General features: G+C 41.3%; 1 protein-coding gene across 1 annotated transcript in view; it reads left to right on the top strand.

Moving 5' to 3' along the window:
- Positions 1-11,032, top strand: part of LOC121646597 (POU domain class 2-associating factor 1) — a 43,423-nt gene extending 32,391 nt beyond the window's left edge. Inside the window, exons 3-5 of the mRNA XM_041995690.1 lie at positions 3,183-3,222; positions 3,310-3,602; positions 9,991-11,032. Of these exons, the coding sequence (XP_041851624.1) occupies positions 3,183-3,222; positions 3,310-3,602; positions 9,991-10,422 (765 nt within the window). The 3' untranslated portion in view covers positions 10,423-11,032. The remainder of the gene's footprint in view (positions 1-3,182; positions 3,223-3,309; positions 3,603-9,990) is intronic.
- The last annotated feature ends 1,810 nt before the right edge of the window (positions 11,033-12,842 follow it).

Here is a 12,842-nt window from a genome sequence, read left to right as displayed (position 1 = left end):
AGTGGCAGAATTTATGAAGCTCAATGCCCCAAAGCTATTATCAAAAAATACTATTATCTAAACTAGAAGACTCAATCTGTCTTCCAACTTCAAAATGAGAGGCTGACTTATCCAGTAACTTTAATCAAGATAAATGGTCACAAATATGTTTAAACACCTTTAAAATGACATTATACAGGACAAAGGATGTTCAGGATGGGTCTGTCACAATCAAACTTCTTCTCACACTGCAATGAAAACACACCAGACAACTACCTCCATGCCTTGTGGTCCTGCACAAAACAATCCAAAAATAATCTGTGTATTCAGCAGTTTAGGAATCTCTTAGTAGATCACATCATTAGTGAGACAATGTCTGCCTCCTCAAGGAACCATGTGACTGTCCGGACCTCTTGGGGGATGTGGGGACCAGCAGTTGAGGGGGGTAAGGCCACTGGTGGTGCTCGCGTCGGTGGGCATCGGCCCTGGGCGGGTGGCCGGGACATTCTGGAGTGGGCTGGGTGGGGGTTCTGGGCTATGGTGCCTGGGGGTGGCCCCCCTCCCTTCGAGGTGGTGGGGTCCATATGTTCCAAGGGTCTGGGCCTGAAGCCAGACAACCCCAAGATGTGGTCCTGGATTACTCCTTATTCCTCATCCATGGCGTGACACATCGTGATACATTTGTGTTATGTCTTTTTGTCTGGTTATTATTTAAGAACTTTTGACCACTGGCAGCTCTGTTTTTCTGTAAAAGCCATAGGAAATTTGCTGGTATTTATGTACAAGTGTAGCAGTTTGTTGTCTGGTGATGGTGTGAATTGAAGGGTCGTTGCTTCTGTCTGTGGTGTTTTTGTCTCCTCTTTCTTCTTTCTTCTTTCCCTTTTGCTTCTTTTTGCTGTTTTCCATCTTTTTCTGTCCCCTCCGGTCAGGTCCTGCAAGATTAAATAGATTCCATGATTCAAAGTAAATAAATAAAAAAATGAATCAGATTATCAAGAGGAGCCTTACCCATAGGCCTCCCTTGGCAGAGCAAATTTGTTCAGCACAACACAGCAACCAGATTATCATTCTGCTGCTATGATGCTGGACAGAACAGGTTAAAAATAAATAAAAAAAAGACAACACCATCTTTGTTGCAGGTGGTGAGGTCATCTCATTGTTGGCAATTCAACCTGTTCGCAGCCTGTGTCGAACTTGCACTGCAGAGCTCTCTGACAGGCAGATGGGGGACATGGTGCAACTCACAGATGGCCTTGTCAGGATCATTCAGAGTCAGCTCCTCTGAAAGTACAAAGTATGGTGTTACCGGTCCATACTGTATAAACAGGTGATGTGGCCTCTGAAGATAAGTGAAATCCCCTCCTCAGTGGTAAGCAAGATAGGGCTGGCAAACTCATTCATCAGGAAGAGGCTGAGACTGCCAAGATGTCTGTCAGATGTAGGCCTCTTTGGCAGGAAAACACTACAACTACCATTGTGATCCATCTTGGAACTAAAGGAATCTTCAGACCAGCTGGTGACAGCAGCTGGCACCCAAATATGAATGAAGAGGATGAAGAGGATGTCAGTGAAGAGGTTAACATGGCAACCAGCAGACTGAAGCACCTTGAGATGTTCCAGGCAGAGTCCAGGAGGGGCAAACAGGCCTCGGAAGAGGCGAGACTCCCTTGTTCTGGTGAAAGTCTTCTATGGAAGATTAAAGAGCCATGTTGGTGACAAAGGCAGCAAGAACTGAACAGGAACACCTTAACATCAAAGCAGTGTTCCATGACCATCAAAGACGCTCGACATCATGGGGAGGTCTCACAAACTGAGCCATGTCATGGTCTGACTTTTGGAAGATCCCCCAAGCTAGGATCTGCTTCCTGATCAGAGCAATGTATGACACCTTACCTTGTCCATGAAACTTCCACCAATGGTTTGGTGCTAAAGAGACCTGTCCCCTTTGCAACACCATCAATGCGAGCTCCAGCACATCGGGCTGCAGGACAGCGCTGGTCCGAAGCCGCGACAGATGGCAACACGACCTGGTGCTGAAAAAGCTGGCAGAGGTGGCAGAGTCATGCAGACAGGAGGCAAACAGCAGACCTTCCACACCAGGCAGATATTCCATCCAGTTTGCAAGGCCTGGGAAGAGCGTGAAACCTTCACTTCAGAGAAATACAGCAAGACTTGCCTCACTGGGCAGTGAGTGGAACATGTGGGTCGATCTGGGAATACAACCTCAGTTTCCCAGGGAGATTGTGGAAACATTGTTCCAGCCAGACTTAGTCATGTGGTCAGAGACTTGCAAGATAGTCCTTCTGGATGAACTCACTGTCACATGCGAATGGGATCTGGAGACTGCTAACGAGCAGAAGCGAGTCAAGTATGCAGACCTGGCAGCGAAGTGCAGGGAAGCTGGCTGGAAAACTGTTACTTGCCCCAATGGAAGTGGGGTACAGGCTCCTCAACTGCTTGCCTACTCTGTCACATGGGATGCATAGGGGCAGGGTTTCGGAAAGCTGTGAAAGAGCTGGCTGAGGAGGCAGAGAAAGGTAGCTTTTGGCTGTGTCCAAGGAGGAAGCAACACGTAGCCGAACAACACGTAGAGCATCAGCAGGGGGTGGCAAGGAGAGATCCCTGCCATTGCTGCACTATCAGGAGACGTACTTGGGTTAAAGGAGCAAAACATCAATGACTGGTGGTCCTTAACTAAAGACCGCGTAGGCCCATAGAGGTGTTCAGTAAGGTGTCACAGCACACAGCTGCTGCAGTTGTGTAAAACATAAAAATGCATAATGGCTTGAAGGAAAATGGAGTGAGATCATAAAGGGTCAAAGGATTGGTGTCTTTTAAGTTTTAAAAGCAAACTATTGTGTAAGTGGAGATAAAAAAAAGTTTGATGGATGTTTTAAAGTTTATTTGAATTTTTGTCTCCTACAATATCTTAAAGTTGTGTTTTAAAATGAATGTATGGAGGCAGAAAGCAGATATTTTGCAAGAGACACACATTTTGAAGACCACTGAGTATGCAGAAGCCAACGTATCACAAACACACTGTAACCATAATCTTGACAGCTGCTGCTCATGCTTGGACATGATTGGTGCATATGTAAATACTTAATATTTATAAATCAACATTACATGCATGATGTGACTGCTCTGCTGCAGTGACTGTTTAAACTCACTTTCTTTACTGATTTAATCTCCTTTTTTTGCAGGATATGGTGACACATACCAATCAGTCATCGTTTACTCAAGGTACACACCTTGCCTGCAAGTTACTGCAAACATTAACTGTCTTTGTCTCTGCATGTTTTTATAGACTTACCTTTCTTTGATATTCAGGTACTTTTGGCTCTGATGCTGCTGGAGGGTCACCAGCTGAGCTTTCAGCTGCAGGCAGTGATGGAGGGCTACAGGGTGCAGGGTGGAAAGCTGCAACCTCTGTGGCCAGCGCTGGGCTCCAACCTGCTGTAGTGCCCTGGTCTTCATCCGATTACAACCAGCAGGACTCCGCTGCTCAGACTCTGACCTACCAAGCTGCCCCTGCCCTCACTGCTGATGTCTATATGCAAACTCTGTGCCCCAGCTACACCATGCTGACCTACACACACACACCACTGCTCACTAACTTTGGGGTGAGTCAAAAGATCATTGTGGGAATGTGAATTTATCACTAGAATAGTCACAGTGTATGGAAGGAGGATATATTAATAAAAAGACAAAAGAAGTGGCTCTTTCATCTTGAATGGCTCTATTAAAGGTATAATTGTTGACATACTGGTGGGGAAAGACACTGAGCTGGTGGGTAAGGGGGAATGGTAACAACTAGATATGGATGGGCTCACATCTAGCACAGCATCGGCTCTGGAAACAAGGTCCTGGAGAGGGGACTCTCATACTCTGGAGTTGCAGAAACTCCTAGGGTTTGTGACAGATTGCAGCCCTGGCCATCAAACCAAACCAAGTCTCTCACTGAATGGCTCATAGGAAAGGCCAGGCAATGCTCATAGTTTAGCTGTATTTCTCTGTACTAAAATCACTAATTTCGCAATCTTGTTTCCATTGATTGCATTTGTTTTACCTTGTAGTAGCTGGACAGGAAATGGCCATTTTTAAGAGAAAGACATTCAGAAATTATAGTAATGCAACTCACAGTTGGTTGGGATTTACAAGAGCTATACTGCCTCTAATGTCTCAGAAAGATGATGTAAAATCTTATCATTGTCATTAAGTAAATATACATTTGTGCTTTTAATTCCATGTGTTTATCATGGCTGGCTCACATTGTTCATGTATGTTTGAAGCATCATTTGTGCCCATATTCAGAAATTAATGCTATGAGTTCACAAGATGTAAAATCCGTTAAGCTGCTAAGGGATCAATATGACCAGATGGTACAACCTCTGAAAATTGACAGTAGTAAACATAAAGTAAAGACACACTGTGATTAGGTTCAAGACCTTACGCACTACCTATTATCCTACTGCTGTCAATTTTATTTTCATCTGAATATTATTAGTCTCCTCTTTTATCTACTTGTTTATAGTTAGTTTTCCACCCTATGAATTCAGTGACTCTAATCAGCCCCTTTGTCTGGTAGGAAGTGTAGGACACAAGCATGTATGGGAACAATTACAATGGAGCCGACTTCCTATGTAAATGTGAGATTAAACAGCCAGTATTTTTTCAGCCTTATGTGATACTGATAAAAAAATGTAAAAATTTAGGGGTGTGGAGTAGGAAGAATTTGGGAAAAAGCTAAGTCTATCTAATATAACTTATTAACGGCAGTAACTAATGTATGTAATTAATTGTGTTATCATTTTTAAGGTACAAGCAGCATCCATCATTTCTCTGTTATGACTGCAGGATATCAGGGTCAACACCCACACTTTTCCCACATTTTAAAAACTTTTCCTTCAGTTTGACACAAACATGGCTGATTTAGTTGTATCGTGTGTCTGCGCTGCCATGTCAGTCAGATCCATGTCACTGTCATGTGAAGCTGAAGAAAGAAACACGTTGATAACCGCCTGTTCTAATTACATATTGTTTGCTTTTATTTCATAAAATTTTTCAGAATTAATGACATTTGCTAGTGACACAGCTGCAAATCTACTGGTCATCAGACAGCCATGCTCACATCTATGAAGATAGACCAGGTTCAGATATCTAGTGAAACAGCAAAAGGAAGCAAGAGGACGTCTTCTCTAAATCGCTGGTGCTGTGCAGATGTTAAAATACAGGTCTGATCATTTAGGGGCCATAAATGTGATGACAGAAACAAGTTCTGAGATACAAATATGAGCAGGACCTTTTTCTAACAAAGCAGGTGACAGGTAGTAGAGATGATTTAAGCTGGTTTCGTACTCGCCCGGTGTCTGCGTACAGTAGGGCTGATGCTAGTGAAATGTACTCTTGCACTTGAGCACAAGTGTACAGCATGGTGTTGCAATTTCTCTTCCAGTTACCACACAAATTCAGCAATAAACTCCAGAAATCAGGAACCGTAATTATCAACCAACCAAATACAGGGGTATATATATATATATATATATATAAATATATATATATATATATATATATATATATATATATATATACATACCTCAGAGCCTATATCTATATCTACATCTACAAGGGCTCGTCAAAAAGTTAGAATATCCTAAAAAGTTAATTTATTTCAGTAATTCAGTTTATTACAGCTTACAAATTAATCATGATTAATCACCATTATGACTGAAATCTGCCCGTTTTACTGCATCGTATCACCAGAACGAGCCGATGCTAGAAATATTTACTGTTAACGGAGCTTCTCTTGGGTAAACATCAGATGTCCACGGTTCAGTAAATGCAGCATGTAATGTACTTCTATAAGTTGTTCTAAATCATCTCTACCATGTTTTAGAAAATGCAGAATTAATGCATCATCATGAAGTTAAACAGCCAACATTGATGAACAAACTCTGATAAAACTGGATAAAAACAGATTTCTCCTTTTATCATTGAAGTGTGTTTGTGCAGCCGTGCTAAAAGTCCTACAGCAGCATCATCCAAAGTAAACACCTGCTGGTAAAATACATCATTAGCTGTTTGTTTAGCTAGTTTTTCCTAAAAAAGGTCTCATCTGTGGCCCCCTTTTCCTGGTCAGGGCACCTGGCCCCCCATCAGAACTTTTCTAGACCCGCCCCTGCATAGCTGAAGTATAAACCCTGCCTACCACCAGCAGCTACTGTGTTAGAGAAGGTCCTACCAACAACAAGACTTTGGGGTGAATATGTGACTGTGTGAACATGAACCGCTAGTTTCCTCCTTCTCAGCTGATCCATAAACACACGCAGCAAGAGAGAAAAGTCGATCAGCTGATCCATAAACACACGCAGCAAGAGAGAAAAGCCGATCAGCTGATCCATAAACACACGCAGCAAGAGAGAAAAGCCGATCAGCTGATCCATAAACACACGCAGCAAGAGAGAAAAGCTGATCAGCTGATCCATAAACACACGCAGCAAGAGAGAAAAGCCGATCAGCTGATCCATAAACACGCAGCAAGAGAGAAAAGCCGATCAGCTGATCCATAAACACGCAGCAAGAGAGAAAAGCCGATCAGCTGATCCATAAACACGCAGCAAGAGAGAAAAGCAGATCAGCTGATCCATAAACACACGCAGCATGAGAGAAAAGCCGATCAGCTGATCCATAAACACGCAGCAAGAGAGAAAAGCAGATCAGCTGATCCATAAACACGCAGCAAGAGAGAAAAGCAGATCAGCTGATCCATAAACACGCAGCAAGAGAGAAAAGCCGATCAGCTGATCCATAAACACGGAGCAAGAGAGAAAAGCTGATCAGCTGATCCATAAACACACGCAGCAAGAGAGAAAAGCCGATCAGCTGATCCATAAACACACGCAGCAAGAGAGAAAAGCCGATCAGCTGATCCATAAACACGCAGCAAGAGAGAAAAGCCGATCAGCTGATCCATAAACACGCAGCAAGAGAGAAAAGCAGATCAGCTGATCCATAAACACGCAGCAAGAGAGAAAAGCCGATCAGCTGATCCATAAACACAAGCAGCAAGAGAGAAAAGCTGATCAGCTGATCCATAAACACACGCAGCAAGAGAGAAAAGCCGATCAGCTGATCCATAAACACGCAGCAAGAGAGAAAAGCCGATCAGCTGATCCATAAACACGCAGCAAGAGAGAAAAGCCGATCAGCTGATCCATAAACACGCAGCAAGAGAGAAAAGCCGATCAGCTGATCCATAAACACGCAGCAAGAGAGAAAAGCAGATCAGCTGATCCATAAACACGCAGCAAGAGAGAAAAGCCGATCAGCTGATCCATAAACACAAGCAGCAAGAGAGAAAAGCTGATCAGCTGATCCATAAACACACGCAGCAAGAGAGAAAAGCCGATCAGCTGATCAGCGACAGCCGCCATGATTCACGGAGCAACATGAGAGGAGAGGGAGGAAGCAGCTGCTGCACAAACAGAGACGACAGAGATCCTCTAGAGCAGCCATGTTGCTGCAGGACGAGTTTAAATAAAAAATACAGGAAAAGTGCAGGTGTGGAACCGTCTCATTGGGAGAAGAGTGGACGTTAAAACACCCTCATTCTCCACGAGGACGACGGCCATGGGTTGCTCCGTTAATGCTAACTTTATTCTTAAATCCATCCATAGAGCCAGCCGGCTCATCTTTTCCATCTGGCCTCTCTACGTCCCGCCGTCATCACGCAGACATGACGGACGTGTGGGGCTTGGGTTAAAACTTTCAATGCAATTAATTACATGAATTAGTTTCTGCATATATATATGTATATATATATATATATATATATACATATATATATGTATATATACATATATATATGTATTAGGGCTGGGCACGTTAACACGTTGATCGCATGTTACTTTGTGTACCTGGTCTTTTAATTATTGTTGTCTTAACTGTGTTTGTTGGTGATAGAAATGGTTTTACTGAGCTGGTAGCTGAGATTCTGGACTTTCTGTGGATACCACACATGTTCATAGTTACATCTACAGACCTGATGCTACACCTGGAAACCAGATGTTAACCCTTAACTCCCGGTAGCGGAGGCTGCAGGTGCAGAGGTGAAGCTAAACAGTCAAGCTAAGAATGAAAGTTTAGAGAAATTATAGACCAGAAACCTGTATAATGAAGCAGTGAAGGTGCATGGATGGAAGTTATTGTGCATATTGTGAATATTTCTCTCTCCTCACCATCTAGAAGCTGTGAGATTCTCATCCTGCTTTCTGTCTGTTCACCTGATGCTGATATTCATCACATATTGTTCCTTCTGTGTTTAGAAGGAAGCAGCTTCACAGCTTTAAATTCATCCTGCTGACTTTTTACCTTTTAGTTAGTAAATCCTGAACATTTCATCCTTCTTTCTCATAAATATTTGATTTTATATATGAAGAAATATTTTATCTGAAAACTGCTGCTAAACCTGTTTATGTGTTTAGTGCAGGGGTCTGCAGCCTTTCCAGTCCAAAGAGACATTTTTCCCTCAGCCAGCTAAATAAAACTCCTTTAGAGACGCAGATGTTACCAGACTTTTCAAAAAGGCAAGTTAATATATATTTTAATGAAGAGCCACCGTAGGATGTTTGTTATTTTTGAAGAACCACATTTTTATTTGTTTTTGGGTTTTAAAATAAAGAAAAACATAAAACTTTTATAAAAAGAGGATAAACAGACTTTCTTCTAAGGAATGTAGATATTTGTGGAAAATGATGTAAAGTAAAAAAAAAAAAAAAAAGTCCCTGGGTTCCAACCTGATGGCAAAAAAGATTTAAAATTTTTTTTAGCCACGTATTTAGAGACATTGTGGAAGGTCCAGAGCCGTGGGTTGGACACCCCTGATGTCGTGTTTATAAACCAAAATTTACCACATTTTCTTTATAAAGCTGTAGGCCTTCTTTTAAAGGAAAGAGATATTTTGTGCGTAACAATGCGATTAATAGCAATTAAAAATTTTTGTCGTTGCCCAGCACTTATATATGTGTATATATATATATATATATATATATATATACAGGGGAGTAATGGTACTCCAAAATTACAGTTGGGTATGTACCATAGTTTTAAGAACTGCAGTAAGGGAACAAGTACAAATCTAATTAAACTCGGGGTAATGTTTAATGACATTTAAAACAGAAACAAACACAAAAAACAAAACTGCTTGCACTAAATTCTCCAATAAAAGATTCTTAAAAAAAAAAAGAAAAAAGAAAATGGGACTAAATAGATATATGCCTCCTCTATTTAATGTATCTGCACATACATAAAGGAGGGAGGATGTTTCAAGACAGAAATAAAGACAATTCACTCAAATTTGTGCAAATATTAAATTAATCCACAGTTCAGTGTTTTCTTTTAGAAATAAAACTTTAATTGCATGTATGCTGCAACATACTATTAACTGCGTGCTAGTACATGTTTGGTTTATAAAACAATTGGTTGAATGAGCAGTATTTTCAGATAGTCTGTATTCATAATAAAAACTAAATTACAGTTAGTACACACAAATGCACGCGCGTGTGTGTGTACTAAACAATAGTATAAACGCACAGTAAAGAACTTGTACTTAAACTTGTATTTGGGAGTTTAATGATTTATTTTTTAAAACTAAACTTTGGGTAAATCATAATAAACTTGAAAACGTTTTATAAAGTCCTTTTTATGTGAAATGATTTTTTTAAAAAATGAAAATTTTATGTATCTTCACACTTACTGGTGTCTTACACTTGCTGTTTATTTTCATAATACAATCATTATTTTCGGAGGTACAGGAAAAAAGTTTAGAGTTTTTTTACAGCTTGTCAGTTTTTTAGTCTTACATTGGAAGTTCCGGACCTGCTTCCCCTAATTTCCAGTGCATGCTCCTCACAACACAGAAGATAAGTGATGAAGTGAACTTTGTTTTTCCCTGTCAGCAGAAAATGGCTCCTTTTTTCTTTGTTTAGTTTTTGTTTCTTTTTGTCATTTCAGACAATACCAGTGGCCCCAGCTCAAACCTCGCTCCCTCAGATGGACATCCCTGACTCAGGGTTGGCCTACCTCCCGTGGGCTCAGCCCCTCACCACCATATCCACCTTGCCCAATCCAGGGGTCCAGTTTGCCCCAGGTTCTGCAGCTTTGCCTGGGTCTCCACTGGTCCACATGCCCTTGTCCATGTCTTTGACCACCATGATCCCACAGCTGGAGACCCAGGAAGTGGACCCTCAGCCCCAGATCCTGGACCTCCCACAGCATTCAGACCATCAATTGGATCCAGAAGGTGAAAGTCCATCTCTGAATGAAGATCCAGAGGTCGAGCCAGAATCACCAAACCTGCTGGATAAACTGCTGGAGAATCACAAGGAAGACAGTGAAGAAGACAAGGACTCATTCAGCAACGCACTCTTCGTACACAATGTCTGAAAACATCGTTTTCTGCATGTTTTCCTCTCAGAGACCATGTTCTTCTAGACTTTTCAGGCATATGTTTTCACTTGACGATGACAGTTATTCTCTCTATTATTAATAACTGTTTGCATTTACATTTGCAGATGTTTGCAACCCTCACATAAGACTTAACCCCCCCCGACGAAGGAGCTGCTATGTACACACAGCTGCAGTCAACATTCAGGAAATATGCATTTTTCTCAGAAAAGCAAGAAAAAACTTGCTTGGTTTATAAATTTAGATGCCTGTTGGGTGGGAAACTCCTGCACCTAACTTTCACTGCTGGTTGATCCACTGTGTGAGGGATGGAGAGGGAAAAAAGGCAGAAGAAGGAAAATGAAAGATCAAATCACTTTTTTGGGCTAGAAATTTCCAAAATACGTATTTTGCAAATGAGCATTATGTTAAAGTAACTTTTAACTTTACCATCTTCAACCTTATCAAGATTTGCTGTTTTAGGAAATTTTAAAGGCTGTTGTTGCTTTTCTAACATATATTTATATTTCATTTATAGTTGTTATCGGCTCTTTTCTTTTTGCTATAAAACCCAAACAAATAAAAATGCATTGGCTGCATGTGCTCAGAGGCAGATTTGTTTTTCCGTCCTCTCATTTTTTGCTGTGTGGTGTTCCACATTGTCTGAGTGCTTTTGCATTGCTTGTTGTTTTTTATACCAAACCAGAAGAAAAGCCAAACTCATGGTTGTTGGAAAAGAGACGACATAGCTGGGAGTCCAATGTAGACTTTTCATAGCAAAAGGAAAATGTTTCAAAAAGACACTGTGAATTTGTTGAGTGTTTAAAAGTTCAGGCCTCATCAGAAGTGATTGAACCCTATCCCTCATTCTAAAAACTCAAGCTGCTTCCTGAAAAAGCTGGAACCATCTGGAAAGAATGAGGAGAATAAATAAATTACAACTCAACTGTTTTAGATTTTGAGTCATAAACATGCTAACTGTGTGTTGTAGTTTTGCTGTTTTGGATCAGCAGACGTATGCAGTGAAGTTAAAAACACTTTTAATCCTGCTGATACCTGAGCCTGCTGCCACACCCATCCAACAAACCAGCTCTCACTTGGTCTTGGCAGTGAAAACCTCCTTGTCCCAGGGGATCCCCCGGGGGAAACTGACATGGGGAAAGGGACTGCAACTCATTTGTCAACTCCAACACCTGTAAAACACCTGAGATCGTATCACTGGCAGGAAATAGGGCTGACCTTCACATGGGAACAGTGGGTGTTGGCTCCGTTGCCTCATGCAGACTTAAACTGTTAAAACAGCAACACAAATCCAGAAACTGCACGAGATTAGAGGAGAAGGGAAAGTTAGATATGATTATCATCTTCTAAACATGTAAACCATCAGGTTCAATGGATGGAGAACAGAAGTGTGACATGTACCGACAGAAAATTATTTACTTGATGACTCATTCAGAAAACATGTGCCATTCTTGTGTCAGTTAATCATGAAACTCGAGATAATCTCTGGATCAAAGAAGGTGCAGCCAGTTCTCTGCTGCTTCGGTGACTTAGCTTACATCTACATCTTCAGGGTCTGTGAAAAAACAACAGCAACGGGAGACGCTGAGCTTAACGCTGCTCTGCACTGTAAAAACCAAACCACAGTTACTCATTTTAACCCTTCCTGCTACGTAAAAAGGGCAAATAGTTTTTAACAAAAGCTGCGGTAACGTGGAAAGTGTACAAATCAAATTCTTCAAACCTTCACAGATTTAGAGACAAAAGACATCACACAGGATATTCCTCTTGTGATCTTATAGTGTGTGGTGTGCACTTCGGAGCGCACCACACACCAACCCTTTCTTCAGCAGAGTATCAGCTTCTTCATGCTCAATTTTCCAAATCTGGCGTGGTCATAAGAGACTTCAGTGTAAACAAACATGGCGGACGAACAGGAAGAACCAAGGATGGTTGTTTTCAGCCTCTTACTTTCCAAAAAACATACAAAAAAGAAAAACGATTATGGAAAAAGTTGTGAAGTTGTGGGAATAACAGAGTTCTTAATAACAGCATTCCTAACAACGTTCCTTTTCTCAGTAACGAGTAATCTAATTGATTACTCTTCCCATCGTTAACGTTACTGCCAAAAATGTGAGGCGTTATTATAACCGAAGCTGTTTTTTCAGTCGACAATGTAGATCTCTAGCTGAGGGGCATGTTTCTTGTTTGTTTTTACTTCCGTCAGTTAGCTGAGCTCGTCACGGATCTCCTGCCTCTTACCTGGTAGCTGCTGGGATAGACTACCCCCCCAAACCCTGCATTGGAATAAGCTGGTTTAGAAAATGGATGGATGGAAAACAGACTTCCTAAATAAAAATCTGAGGAATCTTTGTCAGCAAACTTAAAACTTCTATTCAGATTTACTTATACAATATGTT

Source organism: Melanotaenia boesemani, chromosome 9, assembly GCF_017639745.1.
Source record: "Melanotaenia boesemani isolate fMelBoe1 chromosome 9, fMelBoe1.pri, whole genome shotgun sequence".
NCBI classification, from domain to species: domain Eukaryota; kingdom Metazoa; phylum Chordata; class Actinopteri; order Atheriniformes; family Melanotaeniidae; genus Melanotaenia; species Melanotaenia boesemani.
Note: the sequence above shows the minus strand (reverse complement) of the source record. Positions and strands in the feature narration are given on the sequence as shown.